The sequence below is a fragment of the Mirounga angustirostris genome, unplaced genomic scaffold, assembly GCF_029215605.1.
Source record: "Mirounga angustirostris isolate CCGP_5_RB_7025 unplaced genomic scaffold, mMirAng1.0.hap1 SCAF_10, whole genome shotgun sequence".
NCBI classification, from domain to species: Eukaryota; Metazoa; Chordata; class Mammalia; order Carnivora; family Phocidae; genus Mirounga; species Mirounga angustirostris.
This window is the reverse complement of record NW_026991718.1, coordinates 66,142,492-66,168,898: the sequence shown is the minus strand read 5'-3', so window position 1 is coordinate 66,168,898 and position 26,407 is coordinate 66,142,492. Positions and strand designations below refer to the sequence as shown.

The following is a 26,407-nucleotide window of genomic DNA, read 5'->3' as shown; positions in this document are numbered from 1 at the left end:
GTTCATCTCAAGGAATAACATCTGTATTACTTGATCAGCAACTGCTCTGTAGTTAAGTTTATCTGAATCTTACCAATTCCAACTTTTTAATTTTCAACTTTAATATTTTCCCAAAAGCATTATTTTTCTTCCCAGATATGACTTTTATTTTTATTTTTTAAAAGATTTTATTTGACAGAGAGAGACACAGCGAGAGAGGGAACACAAGCAGGCGGAGCCGCAGAGAGAGGGAGAAGCAGGCCTCCCGCGGAGCAGGGAGCCCTATGTGGGGCTCGATCCCAGGACCCTGGGATCACGACCTGAGCTGAAGGCAGACGCTTAATGACTGAGCCACCCAGGTGCCCACCAGATATGACTTTTAAAAGAACACATGTGTACACTGTCATTATGTTCCAACTACCACATGTGTAGTTATAGAAAAACTAAGATCAGACAACCTTAAAGTTTGGGAATATTCAACTAGGACTGAAGGCAGTAGATTCTAGCCTTTTCATAAAAATATATGCTGTCATCTTCCTTCTGATATTGAAAATAAAGGAGGTAAAAATAAAAAAAAAAGTCCCATGTACAACAACTTGGACAATTCTTAAAAGAATTACATGAGTGAAAAAAGACAATTACAAAAGGTCACATATCTCCATTTATATGACATTCTTGAAATGACAATTATAGAGATGGAGAACAAATCAGTGGTTGCCAGAGGATAGTGGTGGTGAGGGAGAGGAGGAAAGTGTGACTGTCATGGGGTAACACAAAGTGATTTTTGTGATGATGGGAGTATTTCTGTATCATGATCGTGTTGGTGGTTGCAGGCACCTATTTGTGTGATAGAATGACATAGAATTATACACATGTTGTACTGATTTTAATTTTCTGGTTTCGAAAATATAACTACTAAAGAAAAATGAGTCAAGCGTTCATGAAACCTCTTTGTAGTACCTTTGCAACTCCTGTGAATCCTTACTATTTCAAAATAAAAAGTTTGGGGAAGAAAGTCTGTGCCGATGAAATTCAGGGGCTTTCTTCAGGTACTGCTTATTCTTACCTTTTGCTTTCTGGCCATACTACAGGACAGACTGACATACACTGATTTGGGTTTTCCTTAAGACTTAAAGTAATAAGGGTGTTTTAAAGTCTGTTTGTAGCATAAATATGTGCATTTCCTTGCCAATATCCATCCCTCCTGCTGAAAACAGGCATTTTGATTAACTTTTGGAAATCATCCTTTTCTGTCATTTTGGTGGGTCAACCGAGGGATCATATTGCCTAGCCAAAGTGTAGTGAGAGACCCAAGCGTGGACAATGAGACTTTTTCTGGACCTCTGAAATCTTGAAGAGAGAAATGCAAGGAGATGTCACCTGATGAGGCTATTAGCTTCTGTTACCTAGGTCCCCTGGCAGCGAACTGCCTAGATATGTCTAAATAATCTAATTAATTTCCTCCTTCCACTGTCACAGACCTTTGGTTTCAGTGCTTGCAATTAAAGATCCTTAATTAATACTGTGATATATAAAAAGGAGATCTTAATCTTTCTTTTGCTTTGTTTTCACACAAATTGATTATTTTTGGTATATCACAGGTAAGATTTAACCATTAAATTTGTTAACCTGTACAAAATGCTGCCCCCTATGTTAATATGTACAAGAATTTAGTTAGCAAAAGAACACTTTACAGGGTTTTCCTCTCCTCTAATTATTGAGAAAAAGGTTTTCTGAAGAAATACCATCAATGGCATGTAATTTTGTACCAGTTATAAAAACATCTGTAAATTTTTCTCTGAGTTTGACATATGCAAACTATTATTCTACAGTGGTGAGTTCTGATGAGCACTCAGAGAAGTTTGAAACTTAGGATGAAACACGTCCTCTCTTCTTCCCTGATCATTGGCATCTGAACTCTTTATTATTCCAAATTAAAATGCAGTTAAAGACCAGTAACAAAAATAATACGCAGTAATTGCAATATATACAAGTATTTTACACTGTGCTCTCTGCTTTACAGACATCTCATTTCATCCTTGCAACAACTCTGTGAGGGACTCTTCAACTAGAAAAGGCAAATAACTGCAACTTTCACTTTGATACAGATTTCAAGGTGGGTTTTTTTTTGAATTGATATAAACCTGCTTTTTATGGGATAGGATATATAATACTTCATTTAGAATCTACAACGCACCTCAAGTGTGTCTTAAAACAGAATTTCTGATCTCATCTCCAACTATTTCTGAGTGCCTCCCACAGTTTAACAAGCAACAACTTGCTTTTAGACTCCTTTCTTTATCCCCATTCTACACAGCTGATCTGCCTGCAAAGCAGCTGTTCATCTGTGCTATGGTGTCTTTGTACCCCACACCCCATTCACCATGATGGCCTAAAGCAGATTCTCAGCCTCACTATCTGTAGATCCAGGCAAAATGTTAGGCCTGTCATAAGCAATTCACATAATACAGCTTTCTAATGATTTAAGTTTTTATAAATTTCATGTGGATTCAAAACATCCTTCTAAAGGGAAAAATGAAGGGGGGGAATCGGAGGGGGAGACGAACCATGAGAGACTATGGACTCTTGAGAAACAAACTGAGGGTTCTAGAGGGGAGGTGGGTAGGGGGATGGGTTAGCCTGGTGATGGGTATTAAAGAGGGCACATATTGAATGGAGCACTGGGTGTTCTACGCAAACAATGAATCATGGAACGTTACATCAAAAACTAATGATGTAATGTATGGTGATTAACATATCACAATAAAATAAAAAAAAGAAAAAATCCTTCTATCAACCTCACTCTCATATATCTGCTTTCTGATTTTTTTTTTAAAGATTTTATTTTTAAGTAATCTCTATTTCACTCAAAAAAAAAAAAAAAAAAAAAGAAGAGAAAAGAAAAAATCAGGGGTGCCTGGCTGGCTCAGTCAGAAGGATGTGCAACCCTTGATCTCGGGAGTTGTGAGTGTGAGTGAAAGAAGGGGGTAAACGCCAACTATCCCAACATTGACTACACATTACCCATTTATGGACATATGAGATCACGTTCTGTATCCACTGTGTATGTGGCAGTGGAAAAAAGCTGAAGCACCACTGCCCTAAAGACACACTCAACAAACCCTATTTACCACCAACGACCTAAAAGTAACAAGGATCTCTATACACTAATAACTACTGTCCGCTCTTATATCCCAAAAGATCCCAGAGGTACCCATGGGTATCCGGCCCTGCACAGCATTCTTAAAAGTATTTTAGTGGTGAATCCTTTGGAAATTACAAGTTATTATTATTATTATTTAAGGTTTTAGTTATTTGAAAGAGACTGAGGAGAAAAGAGAGCACGAGCACGATGAGAAGCGGACTCCCTGCCAAGAAGGGAGCCCGATGTGGGACTGATCTCGGAGTCCGGGGATCATGACCTGAGCTGAAGGCAGCCGTTTAACTCACTGAGCCACCCAGGCACCCCCTAGAGTTATCTCTCTGAGATTTCCTGAAGACAAAGTATACTGTGGCAAATCCAAAGTTTAGCATACCATTTGCTAAGACACAGTACCAAGGGTGCTCCTTCTTAAATGATAACGGCACCGAACAGTAACTCTCAAGTAGTGGTGATGTTTGCGCCAAGCCTTCCAAACGTGACTGTTTTGCGAACCACAGCACGACTGCAAACTAAACCTGTGACAACCAATATATTGATCTGTGACCTTAGTTTTATTAGCTTCATCATTTGCCTAGATGAGTAATTAGAACCACCTCAGGCTATACCTTTCATCAATTCAAATCAAACTTCAGTGTCTTCATAGGATTACCAGAAACAAGCTATTTCTGCGGATATTTGTTAAAAGCAATTACAGGGGCGCCTGGGTGGCTCAGTAGGTTAAGCAGCTGCCTTCGGCTCAGGTCATGGTCCCAGGGTCCTGGGATCGAGCCCCGCATCGGGCTCCCTGCTCAGCGGGGAGCCTGCTTCTCCCTTTCCCTCTGCCTGCCACTCTGCCTACTTGTGCTCTCTCTCTGTCAAATAAATAAATAAAAAATATCTTTAAAAAAAAAAAACAAAACTATTAAAAAAATAATAATAATAAAAAATAAAAGCAATTACAGTCCCATTTAACACCATAAAGTAAATACAAATACTGTATGTATAAGTACAATATATAATACATCTTCAGATTTATTATACACTGAATAAAACAAATCAGAAATAGCTATATTAAAAAAATGTCACTATGGCTTTATTTTTTTTAGCTATCAATATCTTCCTAAACTATTACTTGGAAATTGGTTATCAGTCCAACAGTACTGTCTGGGGCGCCTGGGTGGCTCAGTTGGTTAAGCGACTGCCTTGGGCTCAGGTCATGATCTCAGGGTCTTGGAATCGAGCCCCGCATCGGGCTCCCTGCTCAGCGGGAAGCCTGGTTCTCCCTCTCCCACTCCTGCTTGTGTTCCCTCACTCGCTGTCTCTATCAAATAAAGAAATAAAACAAACAAAAAAAACCCAATGCTCTGTCTGTAAACTTTTCGTATATCTGTCAAGATCCTAGTCTTACCTAATACTAAAAAGATTATTTCAACAAATATTAAACTGCTATTACCTCATGATTCTCCTGTGACTATTCGACTTCTTAGCGATCCAACCAAGTCACCCACACAGTCTGAAAAACTATTCACCATCAGATGATAAATATAAATTCCCGGTGAAGATCAGAAGGGGATGCATTCTTTTATTCTTTCCAAGTTTCCAACTGTTAAATTCCAGTTAGTTAACACAGGGGGATGCATTCTTTTTTTAACATTATTTTTTTTTAAGATTTATTTATTTATTTATTTGAGAGCGAGAATGAGTGTACATGAGAGGGGGGAGGGTCAGAGGGAGAAGCAGACTCCCCACTGAGCAGGGAGCCCAATGCGGGACTCGGGACTCCAGGATCATGACCTGAGCCAAAGGCAGTTGCTTAACCAAGTGAGCCACCCAGGCGCCCAGGGGGATGCATTCTTAATTTCAGCCATAAACTTACCTTAAAAAACAAAGGGAGAAGCTGAAGTTGTTCTGTGACTGCTGTAGAGAAGGATCTTCCTGCACTAGCCATCAGCCATTTCAATACTATTTGAAAACAAACACGCAGAATCAGTCTTTGCTATAGAGTCAGAGAGCACAAAATAGAGTAACATTGTAGTGCTAATGTCAGAGCACCACTCCAATAGCTCTGCTAACTAACTCTTCAATGTTGAGAAAGAGATCAGCTATGTTACTTCATAAAGTTGACACTAAACAGCATTATGACAGGAACCACAATAAAGGGTGTCAAAAACTAGGGTACTGAAGTCACTCTCAAAAAATGAATCAACAAATTAACAGCCTAACTAAATACCAACATCAACTACAAATTAACCTGCAATAATCCCAATGTAGCAAAAATGATAACTGAGTTGTTTATACTTAGAATGCTTGAAAAAACTTTAAATACAGAAACAACAGGACACCCCCAATAACCAAGACAATTTTGAAAAAGAACAAAGTTGGGGGACTCACACAACCAGATTTCAAAGCTTACTACAACCTACAGTAATCAAAATAGTGTGGCACTGACATAAAGACAGACATACAGACCAATGGAATAAACTAGCGTCCAGAAATAAACCCTCATACATATGGCCAAGTACTTTTCAGAAGAGTGCCAAGACTATTCAATATAGAAATAACAGTCTTTTCAACAAATGGTGCTGGGAAACTGGACATGCTTGAGCAAAAAAACAAAGCTGACCCTTAACTTACATTATATATAAAAATTAACTCAGAGTGAATTAAAGATCTAAACTTAAGAACTAAAAGTTACAAAACTCTTAGACAGAAACTTAAGGGAAAAACTTCGTGACACTGGATTTGGCAATGATTTCTTGGATATGACACCAAAAGCAAAGGCCACAAAAGAAAAAATAAATTCGACTTCATCAAAATTAAAAACTTTTGTGCATCAAAGGATACTATCAAGACAGTGAAAAGACAACCCACCGAATAAGAAAATATTTGCAAATCATTTATCAGATAAGGGGCTGATATCATTAAAATATAAAGAACTTATAACTCAACAACAACACTAACCACCTAATTCAAAACCTGGCAAGGGACGTCAAGAGATAATTCTCCAGAGATTAAAAAAAAAGGCAAATAAGCAAATGAAAAGATGTTTAACCACTAATCATTTAGGGAAATGCAAATCAAAACCATGGGTATCTTCTTCACACTCATTTGGATGGTTGTTTAAGTCGTAAAAACAGAAAACAAGTATTGGCATGAGTATGAAAAAATTGCAACCCTCTTGTACTGCTGGTTGGAAAGTAAAATGGTGCAGCTACTGGGGAAAATAGCTTGGTGGCTCTTAAAAAAGTTAAACAGAGAATTACCATATGGTCCAGCAATTCTACTTCAATAGCCCAAAGAACTGAAAACAGGGACTCAAAACAGGTAACGTCTACATCACTGCACACAGCAGCACTATTCACAGTAGCCAAGAGGCACAAACGACCTAAATGTCCATTAACAGATAAATGGATAATAATGAAAACACCGTGTAAAGTTAAAAAGCCCGACATAAAAGGACAATTACTGTACGATTCCACTTATATGAAGTACCCAGAATTGGCAAATTCAGAGACATAGTAGAACGGTGGCTGCCGGGGCAGGGCAGGGGTGGGTGGGACAGACTGGTAACAGATTAATGGGGACAGAGCTTCAGTGTTGCAAGATGAAGAGTGCTGGCGATGGACCACGGCGATGGCTGTACAACAATGCGAATGTATTTAACGCTGCCCAACTGTAAACTTTGTATTATGTTCGTGTTACCACAAAAAAAAACACCCCAAAGGATAATCTAAATAAATGTCTATTTTGTTTTGTTTTTCCCCTGGTAATAAATGTCTGTTTCTAAGCAAGTTTCTATTTATTTTAGTCACTCACTAGTTTTTAAGAGTTTAATGCCCTGAGTTCGCTCATCTTCTTCAACAATTCCATTTTCTTCCATAACATGGTTCTGAATTTCTTCATCTACATCCATGAGGGGTTTCAATTTCTCTAGAATTCGAGCAGTAAACTCAGGGACCCGTGGGGATGCTGTTGGTGCAGTGTTTGGCAAAGAAACATCGATCATAAATATGTAGGTCAGCACACTGTAAAATGAAATATGTAGAGTGAGAAGAGAAGCCATGTTATCAATAAAACTAAGGTTCAAAAGCGATGACCCAACCAAAGTAAATATCTGAACGATGACTCCTGGAGAGTCTCTTGCGCTGTGCCCGTAATTCGCAGGCACCTAGAACTGGCCAAATGTTCACCTCTGGCTCGTGAGCTCACTGCTGTTCTATTTTACATCAGAGCCTCTTGTCTAGTGTCCCAAACACAATATAAAACAAAATTTGAAGAAGAGAACCCATGACACTCAACAGTAACATAACCAGTATATACTATTAGATATTAAAATTTAATAAAAAAGAACTCAAGAAGTATACCATACCACAGGGAGAAGAATACCTACCTCCCTATTCTTTCCCTGACATTTTTGTAAACCTGGGTGAGTTTGGGTTCCAAGTACTTCAGTAGTCTGTGCAACAGCTCAGGTACCCTCCACTCTTGTTGGGCAAGGCCACCTTGCAGTACATAGAGTCGACTAGAATTAAAGCACAGCAGAGTTAGAGCCCTTCCCTGCCTTTACGTATGACAGTATAGACTAATGGAGTCTGTATTCTACTGAAAATTGCTACATTTTCTCACCTAATATTAAAACCAACAACTCAAAACAGCACCTTTATGAAGATCTTATTTTTACTGCATCATTTTCGCTGTATTCTCATTTTCTCTCTATTCCCACACAATCAAGAGAAATACGACTTGAGAATACTCGTTGATTTCTTTTTCTTCCCCAAGGTTTTATTTATTTGAGAGAGAGAAACACAGCTAGAGAGGGAACACGAGCAGGGGGAGTGGGAGAGGGAGGAGCAGGGAGCCCGATGCGGGACTCTATCCCAAGACTCTGGGATCATGACCTGAGCCAAAGGCAGACGCTTAACGGCTGAGCCACACAGGTGCCCCTACTCACTGATTTCTAAGCATCAGAACCTTCCCCACTAATTAATAACAACAATAACTTATTCTTTATGTTAATAGGATTACCTAGATTTCCTTTTCTAGCCTACTAATTTTTTCCAACTCCTTTTATCCCAGCAAGAATATTTTTCCTTGAACGGTTACTGTTTTTTCCTAATAAGGAAGAGTGAAAAAAACGAGACAATGTGATGAGGAAGTTAGTATTGTCCTGGTATTAAAAAGCCGTTTCCGCTCCCTGCTCGGCGGGAAGCCTGCTTCTCCCTCTCCCACTCCCCCTGCTTGTGTTCCCTCTCTCGCTCTCTCTCTGTCAAATAAATAAATAAAATCTTTAAAAAAAAAAAAAAAAGCCGATTCCGAGAGGGAGAAGGCTGAATCTAAATTATGTTCAAATTGCTCAGGTTTTGTCTCCATTTCTACTTCTTCCCAATTGAGAAATAACTCTACTTAGTATCATAAATTGTACTGAATTGGTTCACTCATCTCTCAGAAGAAAATAGTTACATTATCAGGCCTTCAGGAGTGTAGACAGTTCACTTCCATTTACACATCAAGAGCAAAGCTGTTATCTTTTGTTGCAAAATCTTTTGTTAACCTTCTAAATTCTTTTTATTTACCATGCATCTACAAAGGATCCTCCTTCACCACTCAATGGTGATTCTAACAGCAGCTCAAAAAGCCAATGAAGTTTCCGGGGATCTCTGCTTTCCTGTGTTGAAAATATAAAATAATAATTAAAACAGGGGTCCTATAATTCTGTACATAAATCAGATCCTGTTATTTTAGTATTATAAATAAATATAAGGGAAGAAAATCAAAGTAAAACTTGTAGGTTAGTCAAACCCAAGTATTATAGTTCATGTTAGAAAGGCTGATAGTAAGAAAATTGTTGTTAGCTAAAGGGACTGTCTTTAAAAGAAAGCATACAAGCTATAGACATATTTAGTGTGGAAAATAACACCTACTTTGTATCATCTGGCTTTTACTATATGTAAGTTACATTTCCAGATACATGATATGATTTGCCATTTAATCTAAGAATACATTACCATGACAGAGAAGATGTAATAATCACTTAAGAGTTACCACTCAAGGCTTATTTGAAAGGCTAAACAGAACCATCTTTAATTATATAAGATGACAAAACTATGAGGAAAATTTCAAGACTCAAGAGGTATAATGAGATCTCAGATTTTGAGAAAAGGTATGGGACAGTTTAAATAGATCAATTAAACACAAAAAAGCAGAACTTACACAGGATGTTGCTATACAAGTTCCCCAGTCGTTGTAAGTTTCTACCGTAATATTGGACAATGCTGTTCTAAGCAGTGGGCAAAGAAGCTGCCAAAGCTTCTCCACCTACTCAAAACAAAATATATGGGGAAAAGTTAATGATACTCAGAATATTTTTCTTCAACTGTCTTTTCCTGGAAATACACACATACAAACACATGACCTGATATTTATTTAAATTATTTCTTGGGACACCCAAATAATCTAGGAAAGTAACTTCACCGTATTATCATCATACCCACATATAAAAGTGAATTTTTTTCCCCAAAAAATTATTCAGAGAAGAGGAGACACCTTATATGGTTCCTTACAAAATCTTGTACTACTGAAAAAATTTTCTTTTAAAAATTCTGAGTAACAAAGTACACTGGAGGGAAACAAAACCTCAATCATTTTGTAAGTTTCACAGCTTACTGAGGTCACTTAAGTCCTAATATAGGAAGCAATGACTTTTTAATACAACTTAGTATTAGCCTGGAGTATAATCTTCAAATTCCAAGTTTTGGATTACTATAAATAGCCTTTAAAAAGTGTTCAGTTACAGGGCGCCTGGGTGGCTCAGTTGGTTAAGCGACTGCCTTCGGCTCAGGTCATGATCCTGGAGTCCCTGGATCGAGTCCGAATCGGGATCCCTGCTCGGCAGGGAGTCTGCTTCTCCCTCTGACCCTCCCAACCCTCCCCCCTCTCATGCTCTCTGTCTCTCAGTCTCTCTCTCAAATAAATAAATAAAATCTTAAAAAAAAAAAAGTGTTCAGTTATACAGAGATTGTGAATATATGTGTACAGATGCTTCTCAGTCTACTGAGAATACAAATCTCCTTGAGATCTTGATAAAATGCAGATTCTGATTCATTAGATCAAGGTGGGACCTGAGATCCTATTTTTCTAACAAGCTCCCAAGTGATGCCCATGCTGCAGGTCCATGGACTGCACTTTAGTCAAAAGGACCTATATAGGACAAATGAGGAGGAAGGGCTTGGGATAAAATTTCCAGTGGTAGCACCAGGCGTTGAGGAGGAGGTGGAGGGGGAAGAGGGGGAGGAGGGAGAGGAGAGGGAAAGGGAGGAGAGCAGAAAAGCTGTATCTTAAACAACTTACAAAGAAAGGAGAGGTGTTCTGGAAAAGAAGTAACTAAAAAATGACAGAGACTGGATGACAAGGATATGTGTGACATGTTTAAACAAAACTGTTTCATGTCATGTGGGCAAGAAAAAGGCAATATTACATATCAACAAATACTTTTATCTAAGAAGTGATTTGAATATGTAGAACTAAATTAATATATTAAAAAAGCGTTCATAGTCCAAAAAGAATGTGTAACAAGTCTGCCAAAACCAGTGTCTGTGTCTTTTCTTTGAGGAAATGGTGGCCGACCTTGTAATTTGGTATTCTGGGTATTTTCAGTCTAGTTATTTTCAATCTAGGGCATTTTGCTAAGAAACTAACCTTAGGGCAGGTATGTTAAAACTAAATCTTGCAATTAAGAAGAGGGATACTCAAAAAAAAGGATGTCAAACTCAAACGGTCTATGAGGCCAAATGAATCATGTAGATGAACAAGGAGGCAAAGAGAAGGATTTAATGAGAGGCTAGAGAGTGACTCAGGAAGGGAGAAGCCCATGCACAGCACACTATCCAACTGAGGCAGTGCAATAATGTAGGACCAGTTCCAGGATCTTCCCACTGATCAAGAGAGAAAATGAAATCTTTTTTTAGGGTCCTTCCCCTAATGTTGGCAAATAATTCAAATTTTAAAAGATACTGAATGTTGCCCATAGATCACACACCACTAGTCTGTGACCTATACTCAAAAGCAATATGGAATTTGAACATTTCATGTTTCAAGTACTAATATTTACTGTGTTGAGAATTGCTACATAAATGGGTATTACAGCTTTAACAGGGAACGTGCTGTACAAATACATCACCTTTTCAAACGTCCAATGCTTAGAACCTCTGATTAAACCAGCTATAATTTCTGCAACACATCGCTGGGTGCTTTCATGTGAATCTGCAACCAAACGTTCTAAATGGGGCTTCAGAACTGGCAGAAATGCATCATCAAAATTTCTGAATACGCCCTATATATATATATATATATATAAAAAAAAAAGAAAGTTCTTCAGTACTCAAATGACTATCATCATCTCCATTATAATTAGGTTTGTGTTTATTTACTATATTACTACTGTGCTTACAAAACCCCAAGAGTTCTACCCCTTAGAAATGCTTTAACAATGTAAGTTAAAATAAAAATACTATTATTTTGCATATCACAGTAAAATATAATGAATGATATCAAAATTAATCTCTGACCTTAAAATTTCACACACTTTAAAAAATTCAAATGTATAGTCTTGTTGGTTTGTCTTATATTGCTAATTATAAATACTAGAGATAAATACTAAAAAGCTTCTTTTTCTTAAAAACCCCTAGACCTTAAGCTAGTATCGTATGATTGGCATCACTTTCACAACCATTTTAGATGAGGACAACAGATGACCAAACTCAAACTTTGACTTTATGAAGCGGGATATTAAATAACATATTTACCTTAAAGAGGCAAAAACGGCGAGGATTAAACTTATCTTTTCCTTTTCTGTCTTCTAAAGATAGAAAAGTAATTAACTGTTCAACAAATTTAGGATCAGAAAAATGATCAAATATAATCTGTTCAGCCTATAAAGTTAAAAAAAAAACACAACATTCAGGGTTTAAGATCTATTTAAAAACGTGATTCTGAAATGTCAAAATTCAACTGTGAGGTTTTGATTATCAATAGTAGGCTGTTATTTTTGTTTTAAAGAGTTTTTACTTCTCATAGAGGCTTTAGAAAACCAAAATATCTCCTAAAAATGCTAAATCCATAATAGTTGAAAGTTTTCCTTCAGATCTTCAAGTTTGAATTCCATTTCTCAAACTGAATTAAAAGCTACAAATGGTCTGCTTGAAGATGGTACATGAAGATAGTACCATTGTGCCATCTGGTATATAACTGAGGAAAATATTCAAAACTGTAAACCCCAACAAATTATTTATGTATTTATAAAACATCAGAAGTTAAAAGGTAAACTTCGTTGAATTAAGAGTTAGGGGTGCCTGGCTGGCTCGGTCAGTAGAGCATGTGACTTTGATCTCAGGGTCATGAGTTCAAGGTGCACGTATAACACAGAGCTTACTTAAAAATTAATACATAAATAAATAAAATAAAAAGCTATGTCATTAACTTAATTGAGAAAGACACTAAAAGTCCTTAACTTTCAAAATGGTAAAGAAATATACTTTATTGAAAACTAAGGAATTTCGACTTAAATCTACAAACATCCATTTACTGAGTACTCATGATTTATATGTAATAAAAAAATAAAAGCAAACAGCAGCAGCAAACAAACAAAACCCAATCTCTGCCCTCAAGAAGCTTGTTAGCACATAGAACGCATACAAGAAACATGCAGATAACTGTATAAAGCAGTACCCAGGTAAAGTGGGGTAGTAACATGAGTAACCTTAAATACAAAGACTTGTGCCAACTGGACCTAACAGAATTCGGGGGGCGGGGGAGACAAAAGGGGTGGAGTAAGGGACTCACACATTTACCAGTATTTACTCAGTGCTATCCTGAAATACACTAACTGGGGAAAAAAACCCATGAACTCAGTTTGAAATAAATCAGAGGCCAAAAGTAAAATGCACGAGAACCAGGGTTAAGTGTTTACACATAGTGAAAATGGAATGCTTACCTCTGTCAAATCCTCCCTGCTTCTGCCAAGCTTAGGCTGCTCTTCCACACCAGCATAAACAACCATATTCCTACAAAGAGTTTATATTTGTAATATATATAGAAAAAAACAAGAGAGCTTTATGGAGAGAAAGCATTAGAAGGCACTTTTAATGAACTCTAATCAGACGCTAAGTTTGGGGATATGAGTACATCACTAACAATCTTGGCCTTAAAAATCTATCAGGTCACTGTGTCCTAATGACATAAGTCACTGGAGTCAACAATAAGAGACAAGTAAGTATTTCTCTGGGCTGGTTTAGGCATATGCAGTACCGATAGGTAAGCATATAATTTAGAGCAGCTATTCATAAACTCCTTAGAGGTATAATGGTGGAAATAAGAAGTCTGAGAGTTTCAGTGGAATTACAAAGAATGAGGCAGGACTGAGGCATAGCACTGGCAGGAGCCAAAGAAAGAAAGGAAAAAGGAAGAAAAAAACGAGAGATTGTGTTTTTAGTGGTAGAGTACCTCCACATCTGCTCCAAGTGCCTCCGAACCTCTCCACAAATCCAAAATGATAAAACATAATTACATCAAAGATAAGCTGTTTAATAAGAATGTGCACGGCAAATCGCAACTTACTGAGGCCAGCTGTAGTATCCCCAGTGAGTTTTTTCCACAAAGCAGCTTGACTCCCATTCTTTTTTGGTTCTTGGTATACTTTTGCTATCATAATGCAACCAATGATTATCAGGCCTATCACCGGCAAGAATTTGGGTAGGTTTAGAATATCCACCTTAAGGAAAAGAGAATTACATATGACAAACTTAAAAATATCCATGCAATAATTGCTCTCAACTTTCAATCAATAGTACTGGTGTGACCTTGTCTTCATAACAAGATTATCAAAATCTGTTCAAGGCAAGACTACATATATATGATGCATTATCCACTAATGGGATAATTATTTGGGGCAAAAAAAAAAATCAAGTATGATCCATATTTCATTTCTTTCACCAAAATTTAAAGGATTAATTTTGTTAAAACTCTTTAGATTTTAATTAATTTCAGGCTTAAAGAGCTCAAAGAATTTCCATATATTCTTCACCCAGATGCCCCAAACTTTAACATTTTACCATGTGTACTTTGACGTTCTCTCTACATATGTATGTTTTTTTTTGGAACCATTAAATATTCATTTAATATGGGACCTACAAACATGTGTTTCATGAGGATAAAGCAGGATTGGGGCACCTGGGTGGCTCAGTTGGTTAAGTGTCCGACTCTTGATTTGGCTCAGGTCATGATCTCAGGGTTGTGAGACTGAGCCCTGCATCCAGCTCTGCACCAGGTCTGGAGCCTCCTTAAGATCCTCTCTCTACCCCTACCCTACCCCTCTCTAAAAAAACAAACAAGATAGTATAGGGAGTATAATGAAAGTCCTTCCCACATTTTGTTAACACCATTTTATAGTGTTCCCAAATAAAGATGGTGTTGCACAGCTACACTCCCCTCCCAAACGTGGGGTAGGGGCGGACTGAAGATAGCTGTTTGAGTATCACAGAAATTACCGGAGATTAAAAATGTGGTAGCCAGAGGAATAAAAATGACATTCCCACCCCTCTCAAAATCAAGTTAGTTCATTATTTTTTCTGATCACCATTCTAATTAGATTACTATTCAGAAAATGTTAATACAGTAAGGTATAAAGAAGAAAATTAGCCTTGCCTCTAAACCTACACCCAGAGAGAAACACTTAACATACTGATGTATTAATGATAATGGTCTTTGGTAATTAATGTTAATTTTAAGTCTCTGAAACACACTTTGATAAATAACTAGCATAATTGCTTGGTTGGTGAGATAAGTAAGTAGATGACATGTTTGTGGAGAGTGTGCAAAAGGTACATATATTATGATGACAGAGTCCTTCTATTTTTTTTATTATATTTTTTAGCAATCTCTACTCCCATTGTGGGGTTCTAACTCACAACCCCAAGACCAAGAGTCGCATGCTCTTCCTACTGAGCCAGTCAGGTGCCCCAGGGTCCATCTAGTTGTATAAATACTTTTTATCACTAGTTTTCACTAAGTCAACTATATTTCCCTTACAATATTCATACTGTGTGCTGAGATCTTTCTATACCTCTATACTTTGTATAGAAAAATATTTGAGCTCAAGAACTATTAATTTATACATTTCAAAGTAACTTCCCAAGTGTGACTGAGAAGCATATTAATTACATTTAGTAGTACTTACTCATTTCATAGGGGTTGATGGTCAGCTTTTTGTGGGTTCTTTTGAGCTGCTTAAGAATACCAGCCACAGCTGAGATTGCCATCTAGAAAAGAAACAGGTAAAGTACACGTGTCAACATTTTTAAATTCTTGAATGGTTGGTTGCCTGCCTTGAACAAAGCAGCAGCTAGATTCCGCTTCTTTCAAAAGCAAGTAACTGCCTCACCTGTTGACATCCTGCAGCACAGCTACGGGAGTGCTAAATCTGACTTGGAACGAGTCACTTCAAGTTCTAACTTTCATCCAAGCTAGTCTGCCTAGAAAACTTCGATCCTTCCTTTGGTAAGCCAGTATCTGCTCATTCTTCAAATCTTAGCCTAGAATCTTAAAGGTCTTTCTCTAATGCAGCAGGCTAGGTCAGCCCCATCTCGCACTCCACCTCTAACACTTCGTGACTAAAACCAAAAAGTTGTATCCTCAGAGATCTTTCCCTTCCTACAACACTTCACACCTGTCATTAATTTTTCAAAGTCTGGATTTCCCATGAATCTACAAACTTGTTCCCTGCTGTAACCCCAGTGTTGAAATGTACAGTGCCTAAACGTGTCCTGATATATTGGCTGGATGAATTATTATTATCTCTGAACCAACAGTGATAAATTCCGAATCAATACACTTCAAGGCCTTTATTAAGTGTATCCTGCGAAGACTTTAAAGGCTTCAGGTGGGTAAAAATTCTCGAACTCAAGACTGTAGCTACAATAAAGTATCTACCTTTCGAACTACAATTGCATCATGGTTGAGATTCTCAACAAAAAAACGTATGGCACGAAGAGGTAACACTCGGTCATCTCTCAAAAGTAGAGACAGAAGCCCAATGCCTATATGTTCAAATTTCCAAGGCCTGAAAAGGGGAAGGGAAAAAAAAAAAATCACAAAACATATCACTCATAAAACCACTTTTAGAAGAAAACTGTATTTGAAACATTATGTTTCCTAAGAATTAATACAGGCTTACTGATAAGCACCACTCCTATCATGAGGCCCAAAGTTTACCTCTTATTTTTCTAAATTCGTGAATCAGACTATAATTTTTTGAGACACAGCCATTCATGGCTTTCAGGATAGAAACCTCCTATAGTATTTTAAGGTAAAAGCTTTGAGAATTAAAAAAAAAAAATTGCACTTACAGATTTCTCTGCTCCACACCATCTAATAAAGTGTTTACCAAATTTTCATAGTTCCTTAAAAAAACAAAACAAAAACAAAAACAAAACACTTTAGGTGAGGTATTGTTTTAATACAGTAGTAAGATGAACACCAAATAATCTAACAAATTCAAATTCTAGCCAAATTCACCCCCCTCTATGTGTCATCACCAGACTATAAAAGGCCTGGTGAGAACCAAGCCAGTGTGAAAGCAGATGGGTGAAGAGAGACCGTGGGGAAAAGAACATGAAGGGCCGAGAGAAAAAAAAAAGGTATCAGGTACACTGAGCACCTCAACTGTCTCCAAGCAGATATTCAAAAGTAAATCTGTGAGTAGTAATCAATTAGTTAGAAGTGGCACTCTAGGTATACAAGTGGTAGGGTATAATGTAACAGTTCATTACTTCTACAGACATGTTAGGAAAAAAATAATAAGCATATTCATAAGGCAAAGACAAAATCAAGCTAGGAAGGCTCCGGCTTGAGTGTTATCACTGAAGCACTGAATTGCTTGGGTTCTGAAAACCTAAAACGAGTCTTTTTTTTTTTTAAGATTTTATTCATTTGAGAGAGACAGACAGAGAAAGAGAGAGACGGACAGACAGCACACACGAGCAGGGGTTAAGTTAAGAGCAGAGGGAGAGGGAGAAGCAGACTCCCCGCTGAGCAGGGAGTCCGATGCGGGACTCGATCCCAGGACCCTAGGATCATGACCTGAGCTGAAGGCAGAGGCTTAACCAACTGTGCCACCCAGGCGCCCCTAAAAGCCAGTTTTTTTAAGACAGTTTTAAGATGGTATATTCCACTTCTGTAGCTGAAAGTGACAATCCGGGACCTTCACAATAATGATCTCCTAACATTCTTTATTTTTTCAGAATCACAGTGTAAATCTCACGAGGTATATATGGCGCATCTATAATTCAGAGATATTAAAAATCTGCTACCCATAACGCTATCTATCTTGAGAAGTAGGCATTCATAATTACCTTAGGGCATCAGCATTCTTTTCTTGTTGGCGTTTAAGTCCTTCTTTAATTTCTTCTGAACTAAGCATTGTCTGGTTGGAGGAGGGGTTTTTTGATTGTTGAAGTAATTCTGCTATTTCAACACAGGACTTTGGAATCTTATAAAAAAGAAAAGCGAGGGCACAAAATGAAGTACTGACACCCGCCAGAACGCGGAGGAATCTTGACATTATGCTGAGTGAGAGGAGCCAGATACAAAGACCACGTGATTCCATTGATATGAAATGTCCATAATAGGCAAATTCACAGATAAGGCAAGTAGATTTCTGATCTCCAGGGTCTAGGGATGCTGGGGGAATGGGAGTCACTATTCCTGAGTACAGGCTTTCTTTTTAAGCGAAGCCTGCAGAGCCCAGGGAATATACTATTGTGAATACACAATATACTATTGCGTTATATAAGGGTGAGATTTTTGTCATGTGAATTATGTACTAATTTAAAAAAACTTTAATTAAAAAAAAAATTTTTTTTTAATTTTTTAAGTAATCTCTACACCCAACATGGGGCTCAAACTCACAACCTCAGATCAAGAGTCACATGTTCTTCCAACTGAGTCAGCCATGCTCCCCCCTAAAAAACCTTAAAAAAAAAAAAAAATTTTTATTCATTTATTTGAGAGAGCGAGCAAGAGAGAGAGAGAACATGAGCAGGGGTGGGGGGGGGGCAGTGCAGAGAGAGAGGGAGAAGCAGACTCCCCACGCAAGCGTGGAGCTCGATCCTAGGACCATAACCTGAGCCGAAGGCACTTAACTGACTGTACCACCCAGGCGCCCTCCAAAAACCTTTTTTTAAAGAAAGCATAATCCAAGGCACCTGGCTGGCTCAATCAGAAGAGCATGCGACTCTTGATCTTGCTTGGGATTGTGAGTTCGAGCCCCACATTGGATGTAGAGATTACTTAAAAATAAAAATCTTAAAAAAAAGCATAATCTAATGACAGTTGCAAATAGCAAGACTGTTTTATAGAAAAGGAATAGGTTTAGAGCAGTGGTTTTTTAAAAACAAGGATGGGTGTCAAACACAATTACCTTAGAGAAGAGGGCAATTCACTGGCACTCACACCACTTTCATCCATCCTCAGTTATGATGGATATGTACATATGCATCTGCTACATCTCCCCATACAAGCACCACTGATACAGGTATTCTTTACTTTCTCATTTGTCAAATCATCCAATTTTAATTTTTGTCACTATAAACTAAAATGAACCTTATGGTCAAATTTTGTGACTTTGGCTAGTAAGAGTGACCTAAAATATAATCAACTCTTCAAAAAATGAGGCCACGGATATATAGACAATCATGGTAAATGCAACAGTGTAATAGCCCTTTGTTGCCTCTTGGTAAAAAACAACCCAGCTCTCTCCTGGCCATGCTCCAAATTCATAGTGATTACTAAAGTACAAACAGGGAACAGAAAGCTAATACTAATTTCCGCTAAAATCTGAGTTAAAAAAAAATGGTTTTGCTCACTGCGAAATCCAAGCCAATTGTTTCATATTGCCGATGAATCTTTTCTGCAAGATCATCAAACAGTCTCACTATTGATGGCTTTTCCAGGGACATCGCTTTGCTAAGTCCGGAAGAAACAATTGCTGGCCAAGTCTGTACAATACAGTCCCAATCATGAAGGTTTGCCAAACATACACCACTGTGATTTCCAAGGAGACAATACAAGGCACCCTGCAGGAAAAAATAATATAGGGAATAAGAGGCACTGTTTAGCTGTAGCCAATTCACTTACACCTTTTTAAATGTACTAAACACTGATTCTTTAAGTGCTTGATACTGGTTAGTAAAATAGGTTCACACATTTAACATGTTGCTTTCAGAAACTTGAACTCGACATTTAACTGTCATCCAGTAATATTTTCCCTAAGTCATCTAATAAAGGGTTAGCTCAAAGAACATCTATGAATAAGATAATACAGAAATTTAAGGCTGTTGTTTTTAAGGATATAGCTTCCATTATAATTCTCTTCTACTACAATTATATCACAAAGGCCACAAACATTTGCCACTCTTTGCATTTTAGGGGCATGTTTGGGATAATTTCTAAAATCTGATTGTTTTCTTAAGTATATTAAAACTAGGTTACTTAACTATACTGTACACTTTTTACTCATAAAGGCTCTATTAATCAGAATGATACCCCATTTTAATGAAAAGAGCTATTATGTTATTTTCTAAATATTCACCCTAACTCAATTCTGATCTGGCTTATTTTTTTTTTTTTTTAAAGATTTTATTTATTTATTTGAGAGAGAGAATGAGATAGAGAGAGAGCATGAGAGGGGGGAGGGTCAGAGGGAGAAGCAGGCTCCCTGCCGAGCAGAGAGCCCGATGCGGGACTCGATCCCAGGACTCCAGGATCATGACCTGAGCCGAAGGCAGTCGCCTAACCAACTGAGCCACCCAGGCGCCCCTGATCTGGCTTATTACCCACTGTGTGCTCTACTCCTCTTTACAGGTTCTCATAAGGTCACTGGTAACTTTGATTTTACTGACCTAATAGACATTTTTCAATTTTGATCTTACTTGACCAGTTTGATTGTGTCCGTTTAAACCGCTCCCAACTTGTTCAACAATATACAACCCTAAGAGTCAGACATTCCACAACGCTCTTGAATTATGCATCTACATTGTAGGTCAGCAAATTTTTTCTATAAAGGTCAAATAGCAAATAGTTGGCCATATGGTCTCTGTTGCAACTACTTATCAATGCTCTTGTGGCACGAAAGCGGCCAGACAAAATACATAAAGTCATGGACGTAGCTGTGTTCCAACGCAACTTTACTTACTAAAGCAAGTAACTGAGCCCAAGCTATAGTTTGTTGACCTGTCTTACAAGCCAATTTCTCGAACATGTTGTCATCTTAACTATCTCCAGAAGGCAAATGAAAGCAAATGATACTGCTAAGTTTCCCTTCTCTCAGGGAAAGATCTCTCATTGGCTTCTGTAACGTCTCGTATCTTGGTTATCTTTCTGATCTTTCCCTTCCTGGTTACTTCTTCTTCATGGGGTCCTAATGGAGTTTTCTCAACTCTTGCCCCCCTGGTCCTCTTTCTCTTCTCACTCTCCTCCTATGCTCTCTTACCTGTGCCCAAAGCTTTCAGTTCTCATCAACACATACTGAAATGGTATGTTGTGGTGAAATGATGTTGAACTACCTACTTGACACCCCCTTTTCGTTTATAGGAAATACTTCATATATGAACTTGTCCAAACTAATTCATCATCTATTCTTCCTTTTCTCTCCCTCTCTGATGTACCCAATAACCAGTTGTACAACCCAGAACCTTAATAATTTTGATACCTTTTTTCAGTCCCTTCATATTCAACCACCAAATCTTATCAATTCTCCCTCTTAAATCACTTTCAATCAACCCACTTCTATCTGATAGCATAAGCATTATGTTTCACCTATACTCTCCTGCACCCCTGTGAGATACACTATTTTCCTTATCTTGTGTCATTTCCTTCCTTCTCTGATCTACTCATACAAACTCTCACTCAGTTGCTCAAACTTACCATATTTCTTCATGTCTCAGGCCTTCCAACATGCTGTTTACATTACTCTAAACCTTTTGGTCTTTCACCCCCCTCTCCTATAGGCCAGGTAGGCTCTTTATCCACTGCTGCTCAACTCAAACTGCAGCCTACATTTTCTCCCCATCATAACACCAATCATAAACACAGGTAAGAGTAAATAATTAGGGAGAAAAAAAGACTATGTTTAAAGGTGTAGGGTATTGATGTCCTCAATTTATTGTGAAATACATAAAAAATAAGATGGACATAGATAAATATATGCAAATGTATTTATCTATTTGTCCAAACATAGCAAAATATTAAATACAGAATCTGAATGGTGGACATATGGATGTTTATTGTAAAATTCTTTCAACTTTCTGTATATCTGAAAATTTTCATAATAAAAAAAACACAAAGAACCCTGTACCTTGAACTGCTGTTGTGTGACATCTTGTCTATCAGGCCGTAAGAACTCCAAAACCAGGGGAATGATATCTCTGCAACAGAAGTTATATGCACCCAAGGCAGCAAAAAATGTTTGCTGAGCCTTATTTCTGACCTGAAGAAAGTATTATTAACAAAAGACTTCATTATATAGTAGGCAAACAACAAAAAGTTTCTAAATAAATTACCAAAAACAAAATTTAAATAGTGTTGTAACAGAAAAACATATCAAAGCACATACCTTAACAAAAACAAGTAAATTATTATCTTTTTACCAAAAGGAAAGCACATTACCACCAACCACATCCATGGTTTAGGTTATACAGGTTCAAATATTTTTGATAAAGGAGAGACTGAATAGAACTGATAAGCATTTGTCCTATAACATAATCAGCAGACTATTTAACTTTCTATTCTAAGTTACTTTTGATGAGAAGAGTTAGATTTTCTCTTGTATTTATGCAAAGAAAATCAAAGACTTTCTAAAATCCCAGAACAACTTTACCTTTTCAATGCAAACCATAAATTAAGAGCCCGTATGTCTTAAACCCAAACAAAAGATTCAGTATAAGATTATAATCCATGAACTAAATCATAATCAGTAATAACCAATTATAGTAAAAGTGACACACTGTACATATTTCAAACTCTTTAGGTGAAATCTTTGAGTTAGAGACTAGTGTCCTAACTTACATTATTTATTAAGGATAGAATAATTAGCTATTCATGAATTTTGCTTTTCCAGTTCTCTGTGCTTGGAGATCATCTCTTGGTCCTTTGCTACCTTCAAGGATGGGCCCCATAATTCATATGGTAGCAGGTTGCTGAAACCCAAGCATAACATCTAGGAGAAATTATATAGCCTTTAGAGACTGGCGTTCACTATGTGATTTGATTAAGTGGCGGCAACATTGCACTAGCACTATCTATCAACTTTACATTTAAAAAAATTTGAGGGATGCCTGGGTGGCTCAGTCGGCTGACCGTCTGCCTCAGCTCAGGTCGTGATCCCAGGGTCCTGGGATCGGGTCCCACATCGGGCTCACTGCTCAGCAGGGAATCTGCTTCTCCCTCTGCCTGCCGCTCCCCCTGCTGGTGCTCTCTCTCTCTCTGACAAATAAAATCTTAAAAAAAAATTTTTTTTGAGAAGCAATACAAACAGTAAAGTAAACATTATTTTTAAAAGACTACTAAAATTAGCTTGAAAATATTTGTGATTTGAAAGGTGCATTCTATGCCAATAAATAGTAATAATAATAATAATAATAATTTTAAGTAGGCTCCATCCAGGGCTTGAACTCACGACCCTGAGATCAAGACTTGACGTGAAATCAAGAGTTGGACGCTCAACTGAATGAGCCACCCAGGCACCCCACCAATAAATTATTTAAACTTCCTTGTATTTGAAATGGGGCTATTTAGATTGCATTGTAATAAAACAGGAACATGGGGCAAGGGAGGGGGGCAGAGGGGACGAGCCTTACCTGACTGTATGAACTTGTAGATAAACGAAGAAGATCTCGGATCATATCTTGATGTATCCTTTTGTATTCACAACCCTCAACAGTCAGTGTTCGTAGCTACGAAAAGAAAACAATGTAAAATCAAATCTCCAAGTTTTTACTAAAAAGTTCATTTAATTATGAAGTAACACAAATAATTACATATTCATCTGGGAAACTGTCATTTAAAAAAGTCATCATGATTTTAAAGAGATTTACCTCATGCTGCAACATAACTCTGTCAATCAACAGTGCTCTGATATGTTGTTTTTTCCCATGGAGCTAAAAAACAAAGAAGAAGACACTTCAACATTGTCCCTAATTGACTGCATCCATGGATTCCCCTGAATCCCCTACTGAAAAATTTTTACTGAACTGTAAAGGTTCACACTGGGCTGGTGGAGGTATTTCATTTATTCTGAAGTGATCAGGCTTACATTAAAAGATACTATTTCAATTAATTTTATGGCTAATAGTAGAAATATCTCCTTTAAATAGTTCATCCAACACCCTGTTTTTGTCTGGTAGTTTATTAATGGATCTATGCATGGGAGAGGAACTGAGCTGGTCCTTATTCAGTCAAATACTGAAAGTACAAAAAGAGACTACTAAGAAAATTGCTTGACTCTGTTGTATTTACAAATAGCCTTTCCAGGTAACTGTGTATGTTTACTATAGAATATAGTACCTTTTGCTTTTCTAAAAATTATCTTTTATGGTCTCCTCTACCACCCCATCTTCTACCTGGTCACTAAAGGCAGATATCTGGAACTCAGAGACTGCTTCTCTTTTCACACCTTTATCTCACTAGTCATCAAGTCTCTACAAATTCTTCTTTTTCAAAACACCTTATTCCATCCCAATGCCAGTGATTTGATTCAGGTTGTGTTCTTCCATCTGGACTACTGTGATAGTTGCTTCCAGTCGCAATCTCTTACTGCTGTTTTTTTCCTCATCGGTGATTAAAGATTGATCTTTCCAATATTCAGATCAGATCTACTTCAGAACCTTTAATGACTCTTTCCATGCTGAATATAAAACTGAAGCACTTTCTGGGGATAAAACTATAAACACCCTGGGGGTACCTGGCTGGATCAGTCGGAAGGGCATGTGACTCTTGATCTCGGGGTCACTGAGTTCCAGCCCCACACTGGGGGGGTAGAGATTACTTAAATAAATAAGCTTAAAAAAACAAAAACAAAACTCAAACTAAAAATGACCTAGTTGCCTCCTGCCTTTTCTGCCCTATAGCCACTGTTCCCTAACACATGCCATGTGTGTATGTCTCCCTGCCCTTTTACACGCCATTCCCTCTAAAATACGTAGTGACCCTTGCCTAAACAATAAACTCCTACAACCTTTTTTAAACTCAGCTTCCATAAAAGTCTCCTACAGAACACTGCTCTCAACATCAAATGGCTGGCTTAAATATTCTTTCTTCCATGCTCCTGAGAAGTTTGTACTGACTTCTGGACACAAAGATAACATAAGAGCTATTTTTCTAAAATCTCCATAAAGTGAGATGCTTTAAATCCATGCCTGTGGACAATTCCTCCTATCTTTTATTCCCTCAAGTTCTTACAAGGCAGCCTGCCACATTATCACACTCCAAATTCCCAATGAGAGTTCACTCTCCTGGAAACTCACAGAAGAGTTTGTAAGAGGAAAACATTTCCCCAGGATTCTTTTGATTATACCGTGATATAATATTTGAAAATCTATTTTTACTTACAGGGAAACTTCCTCTGTATGCTGAACAATCCCTAAATCAAGTGACTGTCAATATTATACACATTTAAAAAAATTAATTTAGAGTTTTTAGGTGAAAATACCGACCCGGTTTTCCATTGATTTCTTTACTAGGTTAAAGCTTTTCCAACGGGAGTCAAATTCATGCTTGTGAGATCCCTGGAACTGCAAGAGGTCTCCAATAATCTGTATCAAAGAATTTCAAATTTTGTATTTATTTATAAGCCATCATGTCAAAACTAGTCACATTAATAATCATGCAACTATTAAAGGATAACTGTACCTTTATGATAAGAAACAAAGACTTGGTATCATCTTCTGAATTGTTAAGTATGTGGTCTATAACAGAAGAAAATGGATTTTGGTTAAAATATTTTGAATGACTACAGGACTCCTGACATATCAGTTAAGAATCTATTAGTTAAGGAAAAAAACATTGCCTGATATTCTCACTATTTAGAATTTAAATAAAGTTAAGTAAAAGCACATACGCTATAAAATTCCTAAATATTTATTAGTAAAAATAAGTTAAATGCATATATGTACTTACTAAGAAGTTTCCTTATGACCCTAGCAATTGCTTCTCGGTGGTTCTCTCTGGATAGATCTATTTTTTAAAAAATGAGACAAGCCATTTTAAACACACTGAATCCTCCCCAGCTGTTGAAGCTTACTTATATAAACAGTTTATGTCAAGAATCAATCATGTAATCCAGGAAAAAAAACCAAGTGGGTCTGCCTTTTTCATAGCTAGATTAGTGTCTAGGCATGATACAGAGTAATTTTTAAAACCTTCACATTTACAAAGACCTGCTTATAAAACTTTCTTGGGTAGGCAAGGAGGAAGGAGAAAAAAAATCTTTGCTAATATTTCAAAGTCCTATTCACTACTTAGAGATCATAAATGCATAGGTTTCTTTAATTGGTTATGGGTGACCCAAATCAAGCAAACAAAAATTACATCTTAAAGCAATTAATCTATGCAATTAATTCCACTGTTAATCCAACGATAAGGAAATGTACTAAATTTCTATTGTTAGATTCAGAATATTAAATCAACACAATGTTTTACATATTTATATGAAATTTAATTCACTATGACAGAAGGACACAAAGCTAGAATAAAGGTTACAATATTCCCATATTCATATCAAGTATAATGTATCATTTCTAAAATAATTCTAAACATAAATGAACATGATGATATATGAAAATCTGCCTCTGCACAGAGAAAGCAACCAAATATTTATTTACCTAGTCCAATTTCTACCTTTTCTTGGCTATTCTTTATATAAATAATTTTCCAGTTTCTCCAGGGAAAGCAAAGACAGCTATTGTATAATTAACTAATACTCATTTTATTTATGAGAAAGAGACTAGGAAAATTCTAACTACATATTATTCCATTTAAATTCAATTAATTAACATATACTGCATTATTAGTTTCAGAGGCAGAGTTCAGTGATTCATCAGGTGCATATAACACCCAGTGCTCATTACATCATGTGCCCTCCTTAATGCCCATCACCTAGTTACTCCATCCCCCCACCCCCCACCTCCCACCAGCAGCCCTGTTTGTTTCCTATAGTTAAGAGTCTCTTATGGTTTGTCTCCC

General features: G+C 37.2%; 1 protein-coding gene across 7 annotated transcripts in view; it reads right to left on the bottom strand.

Annotated features, from left to right (window-relative positions):
- PSME4 (proteasome activator subunit 4) overlaps positions 1 to 26,407 on the bottom strand; it is a 110,761-nt gene that overhangs the window by 14,776 nt on the left and 69,578 nt on the right. For 5 of the 7 annotated variants that reach the window (XR_010405699.1, XR_010405700.1, XM_064572507.1 and 2 more), the window contains exons 22-41: positions 25,343 to 25,399; positions 25,076 to 25,131; positions 24,880 to 24,978; positions 23,263 to 23,325; positions 23,026 to 23,121; positions 21,525 to 21,656; positions 19,036 to 19,245; positions 17,524 to 17,660; positions 16,519 to 16,572; positions 16,103 to 16,232; positions 15,351 to 15,432; positions 13,733 to 13,886; positions 13,110 to 13,179; positions 11,923 to 12,048; positions 11,298 to 11,450; positions 9,332 to 9,436; positions 8,695 to 8,786; positions 7,512 to 7,643; positions 6,938 to 7,146; positions 4,998 to 5,083 (exon numbers count right to left, since the gene is read on the bottom strand). Coding sequence is in view for 5 of the 7 variants with exons in the window: in XM_064572507.1 (XP_064428577.1) it covers positions 4,998 to 5,083; positions 6,938 to 7,146; positions 7,512 to 7,643; positions 8,695 to 8,786; positions 9,332 to 9,436; positions 11,298 to 11,450; positions 11,923 to 12,048; positions 13,110 to 13,179; positions 13,733 to 13,886; positions 15,351 to 15,432; positions 16,103 to 16,232; positions 16,519 to 16,572; positions 17,524 to 17,660; positions 19,036 to 19,245; positions 21,525 to 21,656; positions 23,026 to 23,121; positions 23,263 to 23,325; positions 24,880 to 24,978; positions 25,076 to 25,131; positions 25,343 to 25,399 (2,243 nt within the window). In the remaining 2 variants the exon portion in view is untranslated. Of the gene's footprint in view, positions 1 to 4,606; positions 4,643 to 4,997; positions 5,084 to 6,937; positions 7,147 to 7,511; positions 7,644 to 8,694; positions 8,787 to 9,331; positions 9,437 to 11,297; positions 11,451 to 11,922; positions 12,049 to 13,109; positions 13,180 to 13,732; positions 13,887 to 15,350; positions 15,433 to 16,102; positions 16,233 to 16,518; positions 16,573 to 17,523; positions 17,661 to 19,035; positions 19,246 to 21,524; positions 21,657 to 23,025; positions 23,122 to 23,262; positions 23,326 to 24,879; positions 24,979 to 25,075; positions 25,132 to 25,342; positions 25,400 to 26,407 lie in introns of those variants that run through there. The other 2 variants (XM_064572509.1, XM_064572505.1) reach the window with 2 other exon arrangements.